At 42.9% G+C, this 20,235-nt stretch overlaps 1 protein-coding gene across 1 annotated transcript in view; it reads left to right on the forward strand.

The window, feature by feature from the left end:
* Nucleotides 1-1,136: 1,136 nt before the first annotated feature.
* Nucleotides 1,137-20,235, forward strand: part of LOC117873303 (lysine--tRNA ligase-like) — a 39,749-nt gene continuing 20,650 nt past the window's right edge. The window contains exons 1-6 of the mRNA XM_034762518.1: nucleotides 1,137-1,288; nucleotides 6,132-6,207; nucleotides 13,281-13,446; nucleotides 16,920-17,013; nucleotides 18,437-18,623; nucleotides 19,838-19,963. Of these exons, the coding sequence (XP_034618409.1) occupies nucleotides 1,251-1,288; nucleotides 6,132-6,207; nucleotides 13,281-13,446; nucleotides 16,920-17,013; nucleotides 18,437-18,623; nucleotides 19,838-19,963 (687 nt within the window). The 5' untranslated portion in view covers nucleotides 1,137-1,250. The remainder of the gene's footprint in view (nucleotides 1,289-6,131; nucleotides 6,208-13,280; nucleotides 13,447-16,919; nucleotides 17,014-18,436; nucleotides 18,624-19,837; nucleotides 19,964-20,235) is intronic.

Genomic DNA, 20,235 nt, shown 5'->3' on the forward strand with positions numbered 1-20,235 from the left:
AATATATTAAAGTATTCAGTCATAAAGCTGATAGTAAAAAAATAAAATAAACTAAGTTAGATGCAAAAGGGTAAAGATATATATTTTTCCCAGGGGAGATTTCCAAAGACGAGAGAGTCAGTGAGGTCCTGGACCCCGGCCCGGCACCGCGCGCCCGGCCCCGCGACCCCGGCCCAGCCCTCCCTCCCGATTTTCCCGGACATGCCCGGCTTTTGGGGATTTCCCCCCGGACGGGGATTTGAGCCCCCAAAAGCCGGACATGTCCGGGAAAATCCGGACGTATGGTAACCCTAATCAAGTGAGCCTAGGTAGCCATTTTATACATACATTCCTATTATATGTCTGTCTTTAACATTCTCTGTGGAATGACTTTGCTTTGTACATTGCTTGTGAATACTATAACTTAAGTACTCTGACATTTTAGACTCAGATGCTTTCCTGGAGATGTTACCCTTAAGTGAAACAATTGCTCACAGGGAAGATCTTTCTAATCCCCTTGACCTGGATAGAATAGAGACTGTTTGACCATGCTGGTTTACATGTGTTTCAATGGAGTTATGCTGATTTATGCCAGCTGAGGATCTTCTCTCCTCCACCCTCTTCCGCCCCCCTCCCCCCCTCCCCGTCTCTAGAGTATTGTGATGTGAATACTTGTTTAATTCCAGAACAAGCTGGGGTGACTGCTTGAAGAGTGCAACTCACAGGGTTGCACCTCTAAGAGTCAGAGTAAAACTTAATTCCTGTACGCATTTAACAGTGGGAAGTATATTTCTTCCTGGTCCTCTGAGCTGAATACGTAAAAAAACTGGCACTGTGACACCACATTGTATTGAATTAAAGGAATAAGACTCTTTTCCAGTAAATGGGTGGTGGCTGCAAGTCTTTAGATATCAGTGTTTATATTTAGATGGGGAAAGTGAAAGAGGAGATGTCTGTTAATCTTTAATCATTTGGACCCCAATTAAAATCCCTATGTGTTATATGTGTTATCCCCTCATTTTCAATTCCTTAATCTTTATAGGTGCCCATAAAAATAAGAGACGTCACAAAGTTCAGCATCTAAACTTTTGGCTTTGGTTTATATCTCTCTCTTTAGGGCAGAGCATGAAGTTTAATTTTCACTTTCTAAATCTCTGTGATACTCACATGACTGCCTCCAAGTGTCCATATAAAGCGCAGTGGGGGAACAGATCAAGCATTCTAGGCAGAATTCTTATGCTGTAACTTCATCTGCTCTCAGCTTTGCAAAGATGACAGATCAAGGAAAGACTTCAGCTGCCTCTTCACAGTAAGTCATTGTTGCCAAACATGCCATCATTATGAGAAGTGTTGTAAAAAAATTGAAATTCATTTTTTCCCCAAAATTTTGATTTTTTTTAGTGAAAATATTCCAGTTCTAATGTATTTGTTGTTTGCAAACTAATTATTAAATGTCAGTTCATTAACATATAAAGCTCTCTAATAAATGCTAGGTGCTATTATGATTACACCTAATGTTTTGTCATTGCCTTCTCTCAGTTTAATATTTTGTCTTGTGATCTATTACATGGGGAGTTCCAGTATGGGATTGCAAACTGGAAAATAGAAAATGTAATAAATATGCTTTTCACACTTTGATATTTTCAACTACTCTGGAAAGAAAATACACGTTTTGAGGCTAATGGGCCATTTCTTCTTTAGTGAGTGGGATAGATATCATTCAGCTCTACTTACTATATTTCTATGATTCGTGGCCACCTCTTTGTGATGCAACACATTAATTGCTATGGCTGTGTCTCTATTTCTATTTTTAAATGTCTTCTTTCTCTTGCGATAAGAATAGTGTCTGTCTATTGACTTTCAGGGATGAATTACAGGCACTTCTGCAATTTTACGTAATGTCATAGAATGAGTCACCCAACTGCAGACCGGGGTGAAAGTCACTCACTGAAGTCACTGGAAGTTTTTCCATTATGCGGCCAGGACTCTGTAATAATCAAAGTAGTGATGACTCCAAAGAATCCAGCCCAGGTTTTACACAGGACCGAGTCCTTGAAGGAATAGACCAATGTGGGAAATAGTTTCAAGCTGGTACTTAACAATGTCAGGTGTATCCAGTGAAGCAGCTTCTTCTTTCCCCTAATAGTACATCTTAGTGTATTAAAAGGTCCTTTCAGACACAGCAGTAAAAATATCAATGGTTTTCCCAAATCAGCTGGTTTGATTGTCATACTTCCATACTTATGCTAGTAATCAATCTTAGATGGAGCCCATTTTCCCAGTTTTATATGTCACTATAGTCAATAAGAAAAACTGTATATGATGAAGGAAGAACTATAATTTTGTTATAACACTCTTTTTGTAAAGATTAGCGGGGCTACAAATAATTAACTTCTGGATGGAAGATGTTTCTGGTATAGGAAGACTGAGAAAACAAATCCACAGATATCTTTCATCTGTTTTTCCTTTGCCATAATTTTGGGATAAAGAGCCTATGTCTGCAATACTGTAACATAGTGTGAAGACACTAGACAGTTAGAAAACAATTTCAGAGGCCAATGGTGCAATTCTCAGGGATGATATTACATCACCTGTAGTGATGCATTTTTGAAGAGAGTGGAGCAACATCAGATTTCAGGTATTAGGGTTTATGGTTGTGAATGGCAATGGACACACATACTTCAAGCAGTTTTGGATTGTTTTTTTACAATATTTAATTTCTGGAGGAATCATCAAAGAGGAGGAAACTTTCTTTTCCTGGTGAAGGAATGAATTTAGAACAGTGTCCAAGATCGTCTCTTGGCAGATAAGAATGTGTCCATCCCTTACATGTAACCTGTTGGTTCTGGGAAGCAGTGCATGGGTGCAGGATGTTGTGAACATTCACTGGATTGTGAGGAAATCAGAGTTTTATATGCTTGCTTTGTTAAGAAATGTCTTCCCCATTTATCTGATTTCTAGTTATGGGTCTCTATTGTGGTAGTTATTAAGAATTCTCAGGGCCAGATCCTCAGCTGAATAGATCGAAATAGATGGAGAGACACTGATTTATACCAGTTGAATATCTAACTAACATAGCTCCATTGATTAGCTGATCTACAGAAGCTGAGGATCCAGCCCCATATAGCAATGGTTAATCATAGATCATTGCTCCAAAACCACAGCCAAGACTTGGTGTGTCACTTATCACAAATAGTTCCTCAGGGGTATAGGAGGTTGATGGGGGCAGTGATCAAGTGTTTCTCTAGCCTCTCTGCATTTCCTGTCCAGAGGCGTTCCTCATCTTCCACTTGATCATGTTGTCATAGGTCTTTGCCACCCCAGCTCTCCCTCGATTTAGAGTACACCAGTGTTTTTTTCTTTGAGGTCAGTGCCTAGAGGGAGTTGTCCTGAATGAAGCAGGTTCTCCAGGATCACTGGCATTTTTTGTAACTCTGTAGCCTTCCACGGTGGTATTTTGGGGTAAGGGATTTTCAGAGGCAAAGCTCTTTCTGGACTTCCGCTCTTGGGTGGTGGAATGTGGCCATGCAGTGGATGTCTTAGATCATGCACCTGTTTTTTGTGTCGTTTTTTATTGAGGGTATGCTGTCTCACTGATGGTGATGCAGTCCCAGTGAGGCAGTCCACTGACAGTGTGGGAGTCCGTTTCAAAATCCTTGTGATCATTCTACAGGATTGAGTTTAATATCAATTTTGTCTGCATGGCTCCTTTAAGCAGAAAACTGGAAGGTAAATGCACTTTAGTTTCAGATGCAAAGAATACTCCAACATAATAGCACCATCTAGCTGTTATATAGTTCTATTATGTTGGAGTATTCTTTGCATCTGAAACTAAAGTGGATTTACCTTCCAGTTTTCTATTCACAGTCAAACTGATTCAAGGATCCTTTGGATCAAGGAACAGATAAGGCTGCTGATGTGAAGAGTCTGTCTGTGGTTGAGACACTGCAGAGTTCTGAGCCAATGTCAGTGCCATAGGTAGCTGATTTATTTTCAGTGCAGGCAGAAATTTGCAGTTGATATTTATGGAAATTCTGCTTTGAGTCCTGCAGGACAAGGTAGCCCTGGCAATAGTGGCTGGCAATCAACTGGGGATGAATCCTCCAGAAAACGCAACACTTAAAACATTTTAGAAGATCAGCCCACTTGTTGATCATTAGTGAACAGTACTGGATGTTGCAACCTGAAGTCACCTGCAAATCCACTAGCCCTGCTCATGGCCAGATCCACCCCTTCACAGGCACCAGTGCAATAGACAGTGCTACTGTAACTTGCACCCCTTTTGCAAAGGCCCTTGTGAGGCTTTGCAGGGACATAGAATTGCCAATGGAATAGATCTTCTCCAGCAACATACAGGGGCGGCTCCAGGCACCAACGCAGCAAGTGCGTGCCTGGAGCGGCAAGCCGTGGGGGGCGGCGTGCTGGTGGCCGTGAGGGCAGGAGTCAGGTGGCCTTTGGTGGCATGTCTGCTGGAGGTCCGCTGGTCCCACGGCTTCGGCGGCAATTCGGTGCCGAAAGCACCGGACTGGCAGATCACCCGCAGAAACTCTGCCGAATCTGCGTCACCATCGGACCGCCCGCAGGCATGCCACCGAAGGCCACCTGACTTCTGTGCTTGGGGCGGCAAAAAACATAGAGCCGCCCCTGGCAACACCTTCCCACCCCAAATCTGCCTCTTCCACCTGTACCCTACACCGACTGTGCCCAGCCTATACTCAGGTTTGGAATAGAGGTGACACAGCATTAGTAGAGCTTTCTGTGCCAGGCGTATTGCCAAAAGGTGGGGGCCTTGCACCTGCCCTAGGTTTCCTTTGTGCTAGCCTTGCTGGAGTAAAAGGGCCGCAGGGCAATGATAAATCAGGGCCCATTTTGTATTAATAATTTTTAAAATTAAAGGGCCCGAATCCTGAGATTTGATAAGAGCAACCCAGCTCCCACTGACTCCTGGCTCTCAGGATCAGGCCCATTGTTACTAAACATAATCATGATGACTGATCTTTCTGTAGGCAGCCATTATACAGTGAACAGCAACATTTAAAACAACCCCCGTTTCCTCCCACTCTCAGGAAAAAAGCAACCAACAGTTCAGGACATAAATGCCTGGCCAGGAAAAATAACTTTTTTCCACTTGAAACTTCAGGGGAAATTTAGGTTAATGGAATGTAACTATCTGATCTGAATTTGGCCAGAACCCTGGAGTTAACACCCTAATTTCTATAGCAGTTTTCATGGGATCTTTAATGACCACAAATAGCAAGACTTCAGATTTATGTCTGAAATATATCACCCCTAGTTGCATACTAGGGCACTGGTTCACTGGTCTTTGTGTAGCCACTCAGATACATAGCATGATCTATAACACATTTGATTAAATTCCCTCAATATAACTAAAAACAAAAGTTTGATTTTAAGTCACACTATTACATTAAGATTTCATATATAAAAAGCCTCACTTGTTACTAATAACTAGATATTTAAAATATTTTTATTTTACTTAATATAATGAATATACTAGTCCCTACTTCAACTTTTTGGTTCACTTCTTGCATTTCATTAGGCTTGGGCAATGGTAATTTACTTTTGTTTATAGTCCTATTCTTTTCAGTTTCACTTCGATCCTCATGGGTTTGGAACAATGCTTCTGTGTTTGACCCTAAATAAAAGACACTTATTTTTCTCACTGTTGCCAGCTCTCATGATTTTTATCATGAGGCTTTATTCTTCATAAAGCCTCGGCTTCTGGAGTCAGGTGATTATCTAAGAATCTCAGCTTCGATTTAAACAAAAGCACATTTCTAACCCTCACTGTTGTGGAGGAAAGCTTGCAAGCATGAAACATAAATGCTCAAAACCAAGAAGGCAAATAAAAAGAACCCCAATGTATTATTTTTTAAATCTTATGAGTTTTGGGTGCCTGAATAATGATTTTTGAAAGCTTAGGGTTGGCATTGCTGTTTCATTGACAAAAAGAAATCATGTGTGTGTGTGTGTGGGGGGGGGCGGAAATCATTCATATTAGGGTTTGTAACCAAACCCCTTAAAATATATTTAGCTTTTTTTGGGGTGTGTGTGCAGAATATTGGGCCCACAAGAACTGGCTGTGCCCTCTGAAATTTCAATGTGAATTCACTGTGGGCATTCTTCTTTTGCAGGGATTTTCAAACAACTAAGCCCAAGACTGTGTCTGACCAGGGAAAAGAAGAATCTGAAGAGGAATATGGGCCCCAGGTGGGTATTTCCTGCTGAACTATACCTGAGTATAAGGAGGACCAGACTTAAACTGTTTTGAATTTTTCAAGATGTGCTGCTAATGGCCACTCAAAGAAGATTTTGTCTATTGCTTCTGGGGGAATTGTGCCACTGCATAATGCAGAATTAATGTTCCACACAGAATTTATTTTTTCTGGCAGAATTGGCACTGCAAAGCTGCTGGCTGCTGCTAGGGGCTGCTAGACCTAGCAGAGCCCAGCCCCACTTGGTCACATGTGCGACTGGGCTCTCTCTCTCTCTGTGTCATGACAGGTCTTATGCTCTAATAAATTTGTTAGTCTCTAAGGTGCCACAAGTACTCCTGTTCTTCTCTCTGTGTGGTAACTGCCAGAGCCAGTGAGCTGTGTCCCATGGGGAGAAGGCAGCAACACCTGGAAGCAGAAGGGAGAGGGCTCCTGCTTTCTGGGATGGGAGACAGGGTAAGGGTGGAGAGGATAGCTGGGAGAGGGGGCGTGATTCAAGCTATTCTGCAGGTGACTAAAACTTTAAATTGTGGTTCTCCCTCCCTGCCCCTCCCCCCAGCTTTCAACAAGTATAGGTCATCTCTACCCAGCGGGACAATAATGAAACTGTGCAGCTGGGCTCTGAGTGGGAGGGGATGTGGGTATCTGGCCCTGCGGCTGAGCTCTGGGTGTGTGTGCAGGTGTCTGGTGTGGCGGGGACCCATACAGCCCTCTCCAGCACACCCAAATACCCTCTTGCAGCGTGCGCACGCACACACACACACACCCCTCCAGCACTCACCCCTCCTCCTGGCAGTATACTTTGTTTGGGAACTTGAAATATGGTAACCCTACAGGGGTAGGGCAAACAAAGGAGAATTGACTAAAAGACCAGAGGGGCAGAGTTTTCCCCCCAAGATGTGCCCAGCTGGCATGCGTGACACAGCCAGACTGAGCCAACCAACAAAAGCATAAGAGATACAGGAACGGGGTTGTCATAGGGGTTTCTTTAACACTCTACTCCTGAGAGACTCTTTTTCACTGTCTGTATTGTTACAGACATACTTGCTGACAGGTATTTTTAAATTACCAAAATAATTGAAACTGGCATGATTATATTGTATTATTTTGACAAAATATGCAGAATTTTTAATTTGACTCCCAGTGGAATTCTGCCCCAAAGCATCTATACACAATTGGACTGGTATAATTACAATTATATATTTCAAAATCAATTTAGTTAAACTGGTAGAAACCCCTGTATGGACATCCTTGAATCCATGTAAACATGGTTTACATTGGGGTTTTTTTTTTTATTAAACTTAATTCAGTAAGGAATTGACTTAAAATTTCTTAAAGAATGTAGCAGTAATTTTGTTCCTCCTGCATGCTGGGAGTTCCAGGAAGAATTCTGTCTCAGGAAATACCTCCTGAAGCTGCGCAATATTTTGTGCAATTTTTTCAATCTAACCCTAACACTATACGCTCTTTAGGGTAGGACCTGTCTCTTTTTTTCCTTAGGTCTGTAAAGTGACAGGTAAATTATGGTACCGTATTAAAACTTATTTCAATAATAAAACAAACAATATTATGCAGAGGCAACTTTTGATTATTCATTTATGATATTCATTGTGTTTTAATTGAATCTCACAAGATGTTTATCTCTATCTCCAGTATATTAACATTGGTCAAAATCACCACAGCACCAACTCTGACTCCTGTTCCTACTACTTTGTTCCGCTGTCCTGGTACAAAGCAGGAAGAAAGCTGGCTACCCTGAGACCACTAATAATTTATTTCAAATATATTCTATAGTACACTACCAGTTCACCTGAACTTTAGGCACCCATATTTGAAAATGTTGGCCAATATTTTATATAGTAAAATTGATTATATGTAACCCACAGACCTTCTGGGTGCGGTGTTCTGTCCCATCTAGTGGCACTGATACCACTTAGAGAGAGAGTTAAATGAGTCTGCTCTACAGCCTTCGCGAACAGCCAGTTGGCTTTTAGTGCATGAACTAAGCTCCAAAGGTCCCTGATTTGATCCCACCTGCCGACGACCGGGGTTTGTTGGCATTACATATACACATTATTATAAGCCTCTATACAAATTGTAGCATAGCAAGGCAGCAGCGGCAGTATTACTGAGACATACAGCTTCACTTTCCTAATGATGAGACTCCACATCAGTGAAGAGAACAAGTCCTGAATACTCTGTTCCTTATTTAGCCTCCAATAGTATTAAATGTAACCTTGAATACATCACTTTCAGTTTAGCTCTTTGGCTTGCAGGAGGGAGCTGAGAAGGGAGGGGAAGCCAGTTTTTCCACGCCAGCACATGGGTGCGTGTGAAGGAGGTGATAGTACAAGTGATTACTCTGTATTTACATTGGAAAGAAACGCCCTTGGTTCATTCAATAAAGCCGGCTGCCTTGTGGAGGTGAAGGAATTAGTAAAGTCACAAGGTAGAATATTGCTGCTTGTGAGCAATATGTAGAGATAAGGAGCAGATCTGTATGTAGTAAAATATTTTCTTTATTCCCCCTTTCCTCCCCACTTGATTGTATATTGGCTTCAAAAGGACACAGTAGTTGGTGGAATATCAAGTGTGGAATATTAGCTCAGAGTTTTTATTCATATGTTACAAAAGGTATTTGTGTCCCATTGTGATTGGCTCTGCTATAGTGGCCATCCTATGCTGATGTTTGCCTTTTAGCTCTTCAACACTTCAGCTATTTGGAACAGATGATAGAACAAATAATTTTGTTCAAATGAAATTTTTCTTCCATTGATGCTGAATAGACATCCACCTCCAAATATTTCCAACTTCCCCGTGTATCCTTGTGAATGATCTGGAATTCATGCCAATTAGTGCTCAGGCTAGTTAGAACTACTAAAATAGTGAGGGATATAATTTCCGTAAGATTTATAGCTGAATTACATAACCAAAATGTACTGTTGCATGGTGAGTGGGTTTTTTGGTTGAAGAACAAGGGATACAGCTGTGTTAGAACAAATCTGTAAGAATCTGCTCAGCAACTGAGGCCCATTGCTCAAGCTTGATGTTATAGCTCCACTTTAATCCAAAATGGCATCTGTGTGGCCTCACAGATGTATGTAACCTCCAGGGCCGGCTCCAGGGTTTTTGCCACCCCAAGCGGCGGAAAAAAAAAAAAAGAAAAAAAAGCCATGATCGCGATCGGCGGCAGCTCCACCACGCTGCTTTCTTCGGCGGTAATTCAGTGGCAGGTCCTTCCTTCCGAGAGGGACCGAGGGACCCGCCGCCGAATTGCCGCCGAAGAGCCCGACGTGCTGCCCCTTCTCCTTGGCCGCCCCAAGCACCTGCTTGCTAAGCTGGTGCCTGGAGCTGGTTCTGGTAACCTCCTCCTATGGAAGTATGAGTCCTCACCCCCAAGAGCAACATATGGCTCTTCATTTTTATAGAGGCTAGCCTGGAACAAAGCAGTGTTTTTTTTTTTGTTTTTTTTACCATCAATGTCTTCTCTGAGACTGAGGCTGGATTTTATAGTAACATAACTGAAGTTAACGGCCAAAGCTGATTTACTGTGGTCAGTTGCTCAGCTGACTTTGCAGTTTGAACATAGTGGTGTGTTGATTTTTGGATTGTAGAAGAGTTTAGAATCATGAACGGGAGTTAAATTAAAATCTTAACAACCATTACGTAAAAGCACTGTGAAGAGCAGCTACTCCCCATTATCTTTTTTTGGACTAACTTCTGTTGGTGAGAGAGACAAGCTTTTCAACTTACACAGATTGGAGCTCAGTATAAAAGTTCAAAAACTTTTGTTTCACAAACCGTAGTCCAATAAAATATTAACTCACCCACCTTGTCTCTCTAATAGCCTGGGACCAACACAGTTACAACAACATTGCATACTCCCCATTATGTTGTTTTTTTAACTAGTTTTTAGGAAAGGCATGGAGTTTCAATAGTAAAACCTTCAAAAGGGCTCTCATCCTTTCCTTTGAATCCCACTGCCGTTTAATAGATTGTCCAGTGTTCCTTACTGCCAAACAGATGGTTGATGTCACAAGAGACATTTAAGCAGCAACTCTCAGGTAACATCAAACAGAAGGCCAGCTGAATGATTGCAATTATCCTAGTATTTTGAGTTTAACGTGTGAACTCCCTCTCTGTGGAAGCCTTAATAATAAAAGGGTTTCACTTCCATTTCCACTGCTGTAGATTCTTAGCAAATTAGCAACCGATTGTATAAACTGCAATATTGTGATTCCACATATAATTTATAGCTGGGCATCAAGTCAATAGCCATCAAAGGGGAAAAGTTTAATCCAGCCTATAAATCAATTCCAAAGTCCTCTATTGAAGCAAAACTGCCTGTGCTTTATTCTGATGAACTGAAACTGCTGGAAACAGCCCAGTGTGTCAGAGAAAACAGTTTCTGGCGTATGCTAGCTCAGGTGTATTACAGGTATGGGGAGCCTGGCAATTGTTGCAAATATGGAAAAACAGCATGCTGCAAGTGTAATCCTGTGTATTTCTAAAGTCCAAATAGTATGCTCATCTATGTGTATATAAAACACAGACACCAACTTCAGACATCTGATCTACCTCTCTTAAACCAGATTTAAATCAGTGTTGCTCCATTGATTTACACCAGCTAAGGAGTTGGCCCTTTATTATTAAAATAAGTAAGAAGCAGGAATAGGCTATAACATACATGTTTAATAATGATGATTGAAGGATAGATACCTACCAGAGGAAAGCGATTCTATGGTACAGCTTGCTTAAGAGACCAGTAGATGGCAATATCTCTTATCTTTATCAGAATTAGAAATACCTTGAAATCAATATATGCCAAGGAGTTTCTCAGTGATATGGAGACCCAAGGAGACCCTATTACCTAGCAATTTGTGTCTCAAAATATTGTCTCACTTCAAATTCCAGTTAGCATTAGGATAGAGAAGCAGGGTGGATAGATCTAGACGGAATGTCAAGATAAAGTATTCAATTGCTCCCAAACTGAAACTACCATTTAAGAAACTAGGAACCAGAATCTCAGCTGGTGTAAATTGACATAGCTCAATCGAGGTCAATGGACTGCGAGTTTACACCACCTGAAGATCTGGCTCAATATTATAACAAATGCCTTGCAGCACCCCCAGTGTTAAGTTTGCCAAGATTAGCTCCTTACCGCTTCTGAAATATCGCAGTTTGTCACATGAGAAGTGGTCGTTTTTAGGACCCAGAGTTATTTCTGATTGTGCTGCTTTGGAAACCACTATGTAAACTGGGACTGGCCACGGTATCGTCTAGTGTAACCACCTGTATCAGAAAGAAGTGGAGTTAACACATTGCTATCATTCTTCTTGTTTGGTCAAGGAGGGTGAGGATGATGGCTGAAAGCTCCTGTTTTTGGTAGCGTATGCAGGACGAAGGCATGTGGTGACCAGTTCTCCTTGTTGCCATATAATTCTCAATTTCCTATAACAGGTTTTATTATTGTTTTTGTGTTACAGTAGCACTGGCCGACCTCAGTCAAAGATTGGAGCCCCATTGTTTTGGGCCCTGTACACACACACACACAAGATAAAAGACCATCCCTGCCACAAAGAGCTTACCCTTCTCTTCACGTGTCAAGCTTTAGTTGACCTCCCCCCCCAAAAAATTTGCTCCTTATTGTTTAGCTGCTTTTTGTTGGGTAGGGTCTCTTAAGAATTTCTGATTTAGAGAAAGTTTGGCTTAAGTGATTCACCCAGCATCACACAGGAACTTTGTGGCAGAGGCAGGGATAGAATCCAATCCTCCAGGGCAGCATTCAACTGCCTTAACCATGAGACTGTCCTTTCTCTTCCTGAAGTCTCCTGCCTCGTTCACTAAACACCTTCCAACGTCCGCAACAAATGAGGCACGGATCCGATAGCCAGCCTTCTTCACTATCCATTCTTGATTTCATTTCCTGATTCAACCAGGCCCAGTTCTCCCTGTCTACTCTGGCTCCTCATCAGTTCTGTCTTCTCTCACCGCTTTCCCACTGGTTCTGAGTCCCTGGCCTAGTCTGTACTAGGTAAGTAGGTTGGCGTAACTACCTCGCTCAGGGGTGTGAAAAATCCATAGCCCTGAATGGCAAAATTAAGCTAACCTATGTCCCTGTGTAGACAGTGCTAGGTTGATGGAAGAATCCTCCCATCAGCATAGGTAGTGTTTAAACTGAAATGCTGTGTGGCACTGCTGTGCTGCTGTAGCATTTTAAGTGTAGACAAGCCCTCAGTCTACTTACATAGCTAATCCCAGTCTCTCTTCCCCCCCCCCCCCCCCATCCCACTCTGCACTTTCCTCTACTCCCTGCAGGTTCAGCTTTTCTCCCCTGTGTATTCAACTCTGATGGCTTCCTCCTCTATGCTGCCTGGGCCATGCAGGGGAGTCACTAAGAGCACAGGAGAGACAGGTTCCTTGTTCTCAGTTCAGGTGTCTGGAACTGGAAATGCAGTACAGCCTGCGGCAGCCCAGAGAAAGTCCTGCTTAGTGCCAGGCTGCAGCATGCCCAGTGTAGACAGCAGCTGCAGGGAATTTTAGCTGCTAACATCTAAGAAGCATGCACAAACTGCTGTATTTTTCAAGGGCTTATAACTTGGCCAAACTTTGGCAGATTTTTGTGGGGATGGCAAATAGCACATACCTGACACAAAAGCCTCTCCCAACCAGATTTCTAGTTCCCTGCTCCCAAGCATGGGGGTACTATAGCTTTTCAAAGAAAAGGTCATCCAAATTTTGTAATGTGTTTTAGCAAAAGAACATCTAGTCTTGTTCTCAGAAACAGCCAAACTGTTTTGGCTGAAAATTTTTAAAACAAGTCAGCCTGAGGCAGACACTTGGCATGGGAAAACTGCAGCCACCGTTAACGTGTGGCAAAGTTATAAGTAACTGAAAACCAGGTCTTATAATGAGAAGTATCATGGAACTTTAATAATAGGAGGTGCTACCAGCCCCACTCATAATAATAGTTCATATTACAGCACATAATATAAAATAATAATACTATAGACATTGGACTATATATCATTTGTAAGTCCTTCACTCTGCTCCAAATCTTCATTGCAGCAATACAATCTGATTCGAAGTGATTTTGTCCAGAAGCTGAAAGAAAAAGGGGAACAGCCTTACCCACACAAATTCCATACAGATACTACACTTGGTGAATTCATTGCCAAATTCAGCCACCTCAGAAATGAAGAGCAACTTCCTGACAAACAGTTATCTCTGGCAGGTTAGTACATGACAGGGTAGTAATTTCTAATTGCTCCCATAGCCTCCATCTTATTTATTAGTTATTCATATGGAAGGGTGGGTTGCAGTAGAGCATACATTTGAATGAGATCCAGTTACTTGGTCATATTGTGTGTCTTTTCAGATTATGTACTACTATACAACGAAAGTAAAACAAAATGTCATCTGTTCTGATTTCGGAGAGGACCACGTGCTTTTTACTCGATTTCTCTAATGCTAATGTCCATTAAGCTAGCTGGCTATAGGCATCAAGTAGTCTCTAAGATAGCTTGGACTTAGCCTGTAAAAAGCAGCATCTGAAAACATCTGCAAATGGATAGAGAGCCAGGGAACAACATAAACTTGGACATAGTATTTTTTCCTTTTAAATAGAAGTTAAGTTTACTCAAAGCCTTTCATCCTTAGAGATCTGCTGTTACTGTTGCATGTGACATCACATATATTCATAAGGACTCTCTCTTTCTGTATTATTAATGTTCTGCACTATTTAGGTGATACTGCAAACTGCAGATAAAAGTAAAATCCTATTTGAATTTGACAAGAGATCTCTGGGCTTATGCTACAACAAGTTTTTGTCAAAATACCTTTAAGTGAGCCTAGGTACATTGGATAAGGCTGAGTAGATGGTGTTCTTTGACAATGTCTGCAGAAATCTTAAACTAGGTTGCCAACTTCCTTCTTGCATAAAATTGAACACCCCTGCCCTGCCCCTTCTCTGAGGCCCTGCCCCATGTTTACTCCATCCCCCCCCCCGTTGCTCTCTCTTCCCACTCTCACTCATTTTCACCACACTGGGGCAGGGGGTTGGGGTGTGGGAGGGGGTGAGGGTTCTGGCTGGGGGTGCGGGCTCTGGGGTGGGGTCAGGGATGAGGGGCTTGGGGTACAGGAGGGAGCTCCAGGCTGGAGGGTGGAGCCGAGGGGTTCAGAATATGGGAGGGGGTTCTGGGCTGAGCAAGGAGGTTGGAGTGTGGGAGGGGGTACAGGCTCTGGGCAGGGGGTACGAGTTGTGGGGTGGTGCCAGAAATGAGGGGTTCAGGGTGCGGGAGGGGATTCTGGACTGGGGCAGGGGGTTAGAGTGTGGGGGGAAGTGAGGGCTCCGGCTGGGGGTGCAGGCTCTGGTGTAGAGCTGGGGATGAGGGATTTGGAGTGCAGGTGTGGGCTCTGGGCTGAGGCAGGGGGTTAAGGTGCGGGGTGTAAGGGCTCCAACTGGGGGTATGGACTCTGGGATGGGGCTGGAGATGACGGGTTTGGGGTGCAGGAGGGGGTATGGGATCTGGGCTGTAGCTGTGGGCTCTGGGGTGGGGCCGGGCATGAGGGATTTAGGGTGAGGGAGGGGGCTCTGGGCTGGGGCTTCAGGGGAAGGTGAGGTCTCCAGCTGGGGGTTCAGGATCTGGGCTGGGGATGAGGGGTTTGGGTGCAGGAGGGAGCTCTGGATTTGGGGGGGCTCAGGGCTGGGGCAGGGGTGCAGTGTTGGGGCACAGGCTTACCTCAGGTGGCTCCCAGTCAGCAGAGCAGTGGGGCCAAGGCAGGTGTCCTGGCACTGTGCTGCACCCCAGAAGCAGCCAGCAGCAGGTCCAGCTCATAGGCAGGGGGCCAGGAGGCTCCATGTGCTGCTTTCGCCCATAGACATCGCCTCCCAGCTCCCATTGGCTGTAGTTCCCAGCCAGTGGGAGTGCGGAGCCTGTACTCGGGGCAGGGCAGTGCACAGAACCCCAGGGCTCCCCCCACCTAGGAGCTGGACCTGCTGGCCGCTTCCAGGGCACAGCCCAGTGTCAGGATAGGTAGAGACTAGTCTGCCTTAGCCCCCCAGCACCGCCGACCGGACTTCTAACCGTCAAAAACCGGATGCTTGGCAACCCTACCATAACCAATTATATTAATTAGAGTAATATATAATATGTAGCTCTATAATATTTGAGGCTCTCAGAACACTTCACAAACTAATGCATTTAGCTTTATAAAACTGCTTTGAGGTAGGTAAGTATTACTCTACTGATTTTACAGGTGAGCAAACTGAAGCAAAGAAAGATTAAGGGACTTGCCCAAGGTTACATAGCATATCTTAACTAGAGAGTGACTATAAACTGATCCTGGAATTTTGAGACGATCCCATAGGGATCAGCCCCATGTTGTTCCTTGCCATTTTGATTGGGCTTGTATACTGACGGGAAGCATGGCTGTCAGCACAGATGGTTAAAGTATAATGTTATAGAAGGTGCCATACTGGATGAGATTAGTAGTCCATCTAGTTCAGTATCCTGTTTCTGGAAGTAACAGCTGCTTCCCAGGAAGATGCAAAAAATGGTAGTGAAAATGGTTACAGAATAATTTGCCCCAGGGAATAATTTGCCCCTTTAGTTAGGGGTTGCCTTATCTCCTGAGGCAGGAGGATTTATAACGCCTTCCAAACTTGGGCTTCCGAGTTGAAGCTGAGGTGTGAGTCATACCTAGCAACCTGACCCCCGCCCTGGATTGATGGGCCCAAATCCTGAACTGTGACTGAGGAGTGCTCAGGATAGCAGTGGCAAGGGCGTGCCAAAGTAAGTTTAAACCACCGTTGTCTTCCACTCAATCCCTGGTCATGTCATGCTGACTGGAGCCAGAGATGAGGGATTTGGGGTGCAAGTCCCTCCCTGCAACTAAGAGCAGCCTGCTGGTAATGCAGGGGTACAGAAAAGAAAGATAATTCATTAAACAAATAAGCCCCGACCCAAAACAAAGCAAAACAAAAACTTGTCTTCAGTTTTGATTGAAGGTTTGGGTTAGTCGTCGTATCTGAAGCAGATCAGTTATTCCTGCATTCATCACCTGCACCAATTCTAGTATCGCCTCCTTTGTATTGTGCAGAACAGTGTATTTGTTCTAAATCATGAGCTTGCCAGTGTGTCACTGATATTCATCTTCTTGTTCATTTTTCGAGGCATCTCTGAAACTCTCTATCAGCATGCAGGTGTCCTCTCATAGGAGGCTGCTAACCACTGTCATTGTCTCTTGCTTTGAAGTTATCAGAGAAATAGATCAAACTCTATATTATAACAGAATTTCAAAATTCTGCACCTTGATTGGAAAGTGCACTTAGTCTGCTCTGTGATTATGAATAATCCTAATGTCTAATAGAATGTGGCACTAGACATACACTTCTCCTATGATTATTTTCAGGCTTTGCAATTCTACATCATAGGTTCTCAAACTATATTCTGTTTATTGCCAGTGCTCAGCAGAGCCCTTCCTTGTAGTCCAAACTGGGGTTCTGGGAAGGAAGGTGGGTCAATGAGATGGTCTCTCTCTTATCAAATAGTCCAAAGAAAGAAAAGGCTGGATAACTCCAGCTCATCCATACAAACACCTGTGGTCTGAAGCAGTCAGGTTAGTCACTAGACATGGAATTCTCCCCCCATGTTGTTCTTTTGTCATTTATCTACAAACAACCCCCCCCCTTTTTTTTAATTTCAGGACGAATTCATGCCAAGAGATCTGCTGGTGCGAAGCTCTTCTTCTATGATCTCCGGGGAAATGGACTTAAATTACAAGTTATGGCCAATGCTAAGTGAGTAAACATTACTTATGAATAATGTGGAACACACACACACACACACACACACACACTGCTTCTTTAAATCTGTTGCTGGGAGCTTGGGAAGGCTGCCGGCAGAAGCTGTGCAGTGAAGCAGAAAGAGAGATGGAGTAGCTTTAGGAATAAAGCTGTTTACCTTATTCTAATGAAGTTCCTTGTTCAGCGTTAAGCTGTGCAGTGAAGCAGAAAGAGAGATGGAGTAGCTTTAGGAATAAAGCTGCTTACCTTATTCTAATGGAGTTCCTTGTTCAGTGTTAGAAGGAAGCACACCTTTCTGTGGTCCAAACCTAAAATTCAGATCCAGATCCAAACAGCTCTGAACTTTGTGGTTTTAACCCCTTATTGATGGTGCTCTTCCAAGCAGCTGCTCAATAGCTCCTAGGAAGGTTAATTAGTTAATATTTGCACAATGCTTCAAACCGAATAAAGCTCTATAGGGGTGACCCAAAGCCCATTGATGTGATGAGTCTCCCCACTCACTTCAATGGGCTTCTAACCATAGCCTAATTAAAGGCTAAGTGTTTTTACTTTTTGGCTGGGCAAACTATTTGTTGTGAATAATTGTTAGTCAGATTTGGCTCTTTTCTGCTNTGAGGCGGGGCCGGGGGTGGAGTAATTAAAGAAGGGGGGGGCAGCCAAAATTGTTTTTGCTTTGGGCGGCAAAAATCCTAGAGCCGGCCCTGCTGGTTTACCCCAGCTGAGGATGTGTTTTCTGAATGTGTGAGTGTGACTCTTATGAAATCCAGTTTTCTGGTGTGTGCTTGGGAATAGGAATTTGAAATTTGCTTTCTGCAATATTCACTGAAAATGTGCTATTTGGGCAAATATTCCTGCTAGTAAACATGTTGGACTATTGGCAGAAAGCAAATACAAAAGGGATGTGAACATAATCAAAGTGAATGTGTGTGAAAATCTGAAAGAATCTTTGTGGCTATTTGCTGTACTTGTCTATTTATTTATTTTTGATGATTGCTTACATTCTGAAAACGATGAGATTTTAATTTCTATTAACCAACCCAGTGGTTTAGTGGAGAAATCCTTTTTTGAATAGTTATAGTATCAAGGGACAAAAAATGGAATATAACTTGAATTTGGGTAGTGTAGTTAAAGTTGACTGATCTTTTCAATCACATGTATGCAGTTAGTTACTAGTGTAAATTCATAGTGCATTTCATTTAGGTGAATTTTTATTTAAATTATTATTTGTAATCTATTATATTCTACCGACAACAACCATAAATAACTACATTTCAATCAAAAAAGAAATATCTTAGGATAATTCTTTACAAGGATGGTTTTAGTTTAACTGTGCTAAAAGTTATTTTCTACCTTAGACAGAAAGCTAATGGTTTGGAAAAGATTTTGCATTTCTAAGTCAGCTGCTTCTTTTTGTCAGATTTTTTAAGTCTGAAGACCTTTTCACCAAGACCATAGATAAGCTGCGGCGAGGAGACATCATAGGAGTTTTGGGATATCCTGGGAGAACCAAGCATGGAGAACTTAGCATCATAGCTACAGAAATAACTCTGCTGTCACCATGCTTGCGTATGCTGCCTCATCTTCATTATGGATTCAAAGATCAGGTAACTTCAATCAGGGACAACGGCTGGGGAGCCCATCGGTAGCTGCCTAGAAGCAATTGTTCCATGGGATTTACTTTTGGCTCTTTTGTACAAGTAAAGTCAGGTTGGCCTGTTTTTGTCTGTACAGTTTGAACACAAAGCTATGGATCTCATAATACCTTGAATTAATATAACATTTTTCAGCTCAAACTGCCACAAAGTGCTTTATGAAGAATATGCATGCAAACACCATTACTGAATTTCACCCACTGCCGGGGTGCGGGAGGCAGAAGCCAGCTTCCCGTCTTTCCCCCCTTTTCCTTGACTATGGGCAACAACTGGACTCTGAGTGAGTTGTGAAGCCCCCATCTCGCACCAGCTGAGGCTCTGAATTACTGAGACTTTGTTTTCCCTTCAGTTTGGGGCATTGTCCCAGCCTTCTGCTTATAGAGAAGGTAGAAAGCAGCCCAGGGAGGCAAATCTGGAGTGGCAGCCAGAAGTGACAGAGCCACCCCATCCTCTCTCCCCGAGATGGGACCTGGTGGAGAACGAGGGCCTAGGTCCTCCTACGTTTCCCTTCTCCCCCAGCCACCTGAGAGATCCCAGAGGACTTCAGGGGACAACGAACTGTGACTTGGCTGCTGGGCCCTCTGGACTGCCCAGAAGAGCAGTCCCAAGACCCAGAGAGAGAGAGAGAGAGAGAGAGTTTGGCCATGGCCTGACCACTAGGCCTGATGGCCCCCAAATGAAGCCTGCTACAGTACCCTACAAAAAACCCCATCTCAGAGTTCTTCATGGTACTCAATATACTTACTGTGACGGCTGAGTAGGACTTGCCTAATTTGAATCTACAGTTCAAGGGAGTCTAGGTATTCCAAGGCTGATGCTTAGACCACAAATACATTCCTATGTTGTTTTTTTACACTTGGATAATGTTATGTTTCAAAAGGAAGGAATTTGGGACAGTTAAACTGAAACATAAACTTTATTTTAAAAAAATTGTGGGGTTTTATTTTTTAATTTGGATTTCTGTTTGGCAGGTCATAACGTATCTGCATTCTTCTTGCTCCTTTCTGGAATAGGAATGCAGGTTATTCTTCCTACTGAGGGAAATATCTGAGTCAAAAGGAATTGCATACTTGAGTAGTAACTCGATTAATTTTGAATGTTGATTTAATAGCTGGATATTGTGCTTCATCAGTATCTATATTATCATTTTTTGTGATTCTTTGTAGGAAACCAGATATCGTCAACGTTACCTAGATTTGATCATGAATGAGAACGTGAGGCAGAAGTTTATTACGAGGAGTAAAATTATCACTTACTTACGAAACTTCCTGGATAACCTTGGATTTCTTGAGGTATGTATGGCCTGAGAAGATGATTGACGTGATGGTTGCATTACGTTATGACATGCTTCATAATTATTCAGATACTTAGTATTTTAATGGCCAAAGCTTTCAAAAGTGACACATGAGACATGTTTAAGGGGTCTAGTTTTCAGCTGAAGGATGCTCAGTACTTTCTGAAAATCAATCTCTCTTAAGGTGTGTCAAGTTGGGCCCCAAAATCATTAGTTGTTTTTGAAGACTGGCATATGTGTTTAAAGCACTGTACAGACATTAATTCTCAC

This window comes from Trachemys scripta, chromosome 2 (assembly GCF_013100865.1).
Source record: "Trachemys scripta elegans isolate TJP31775 chromosome 2, CAS_Tse_1.0, whole genome shotgun sequence".
In the NCBI taxonomy this organism is placed as follows: Eukaryota; Metazoa; Chordata; order Testudines; family Emydidae; genus Trachemys; species Trachemys scripta.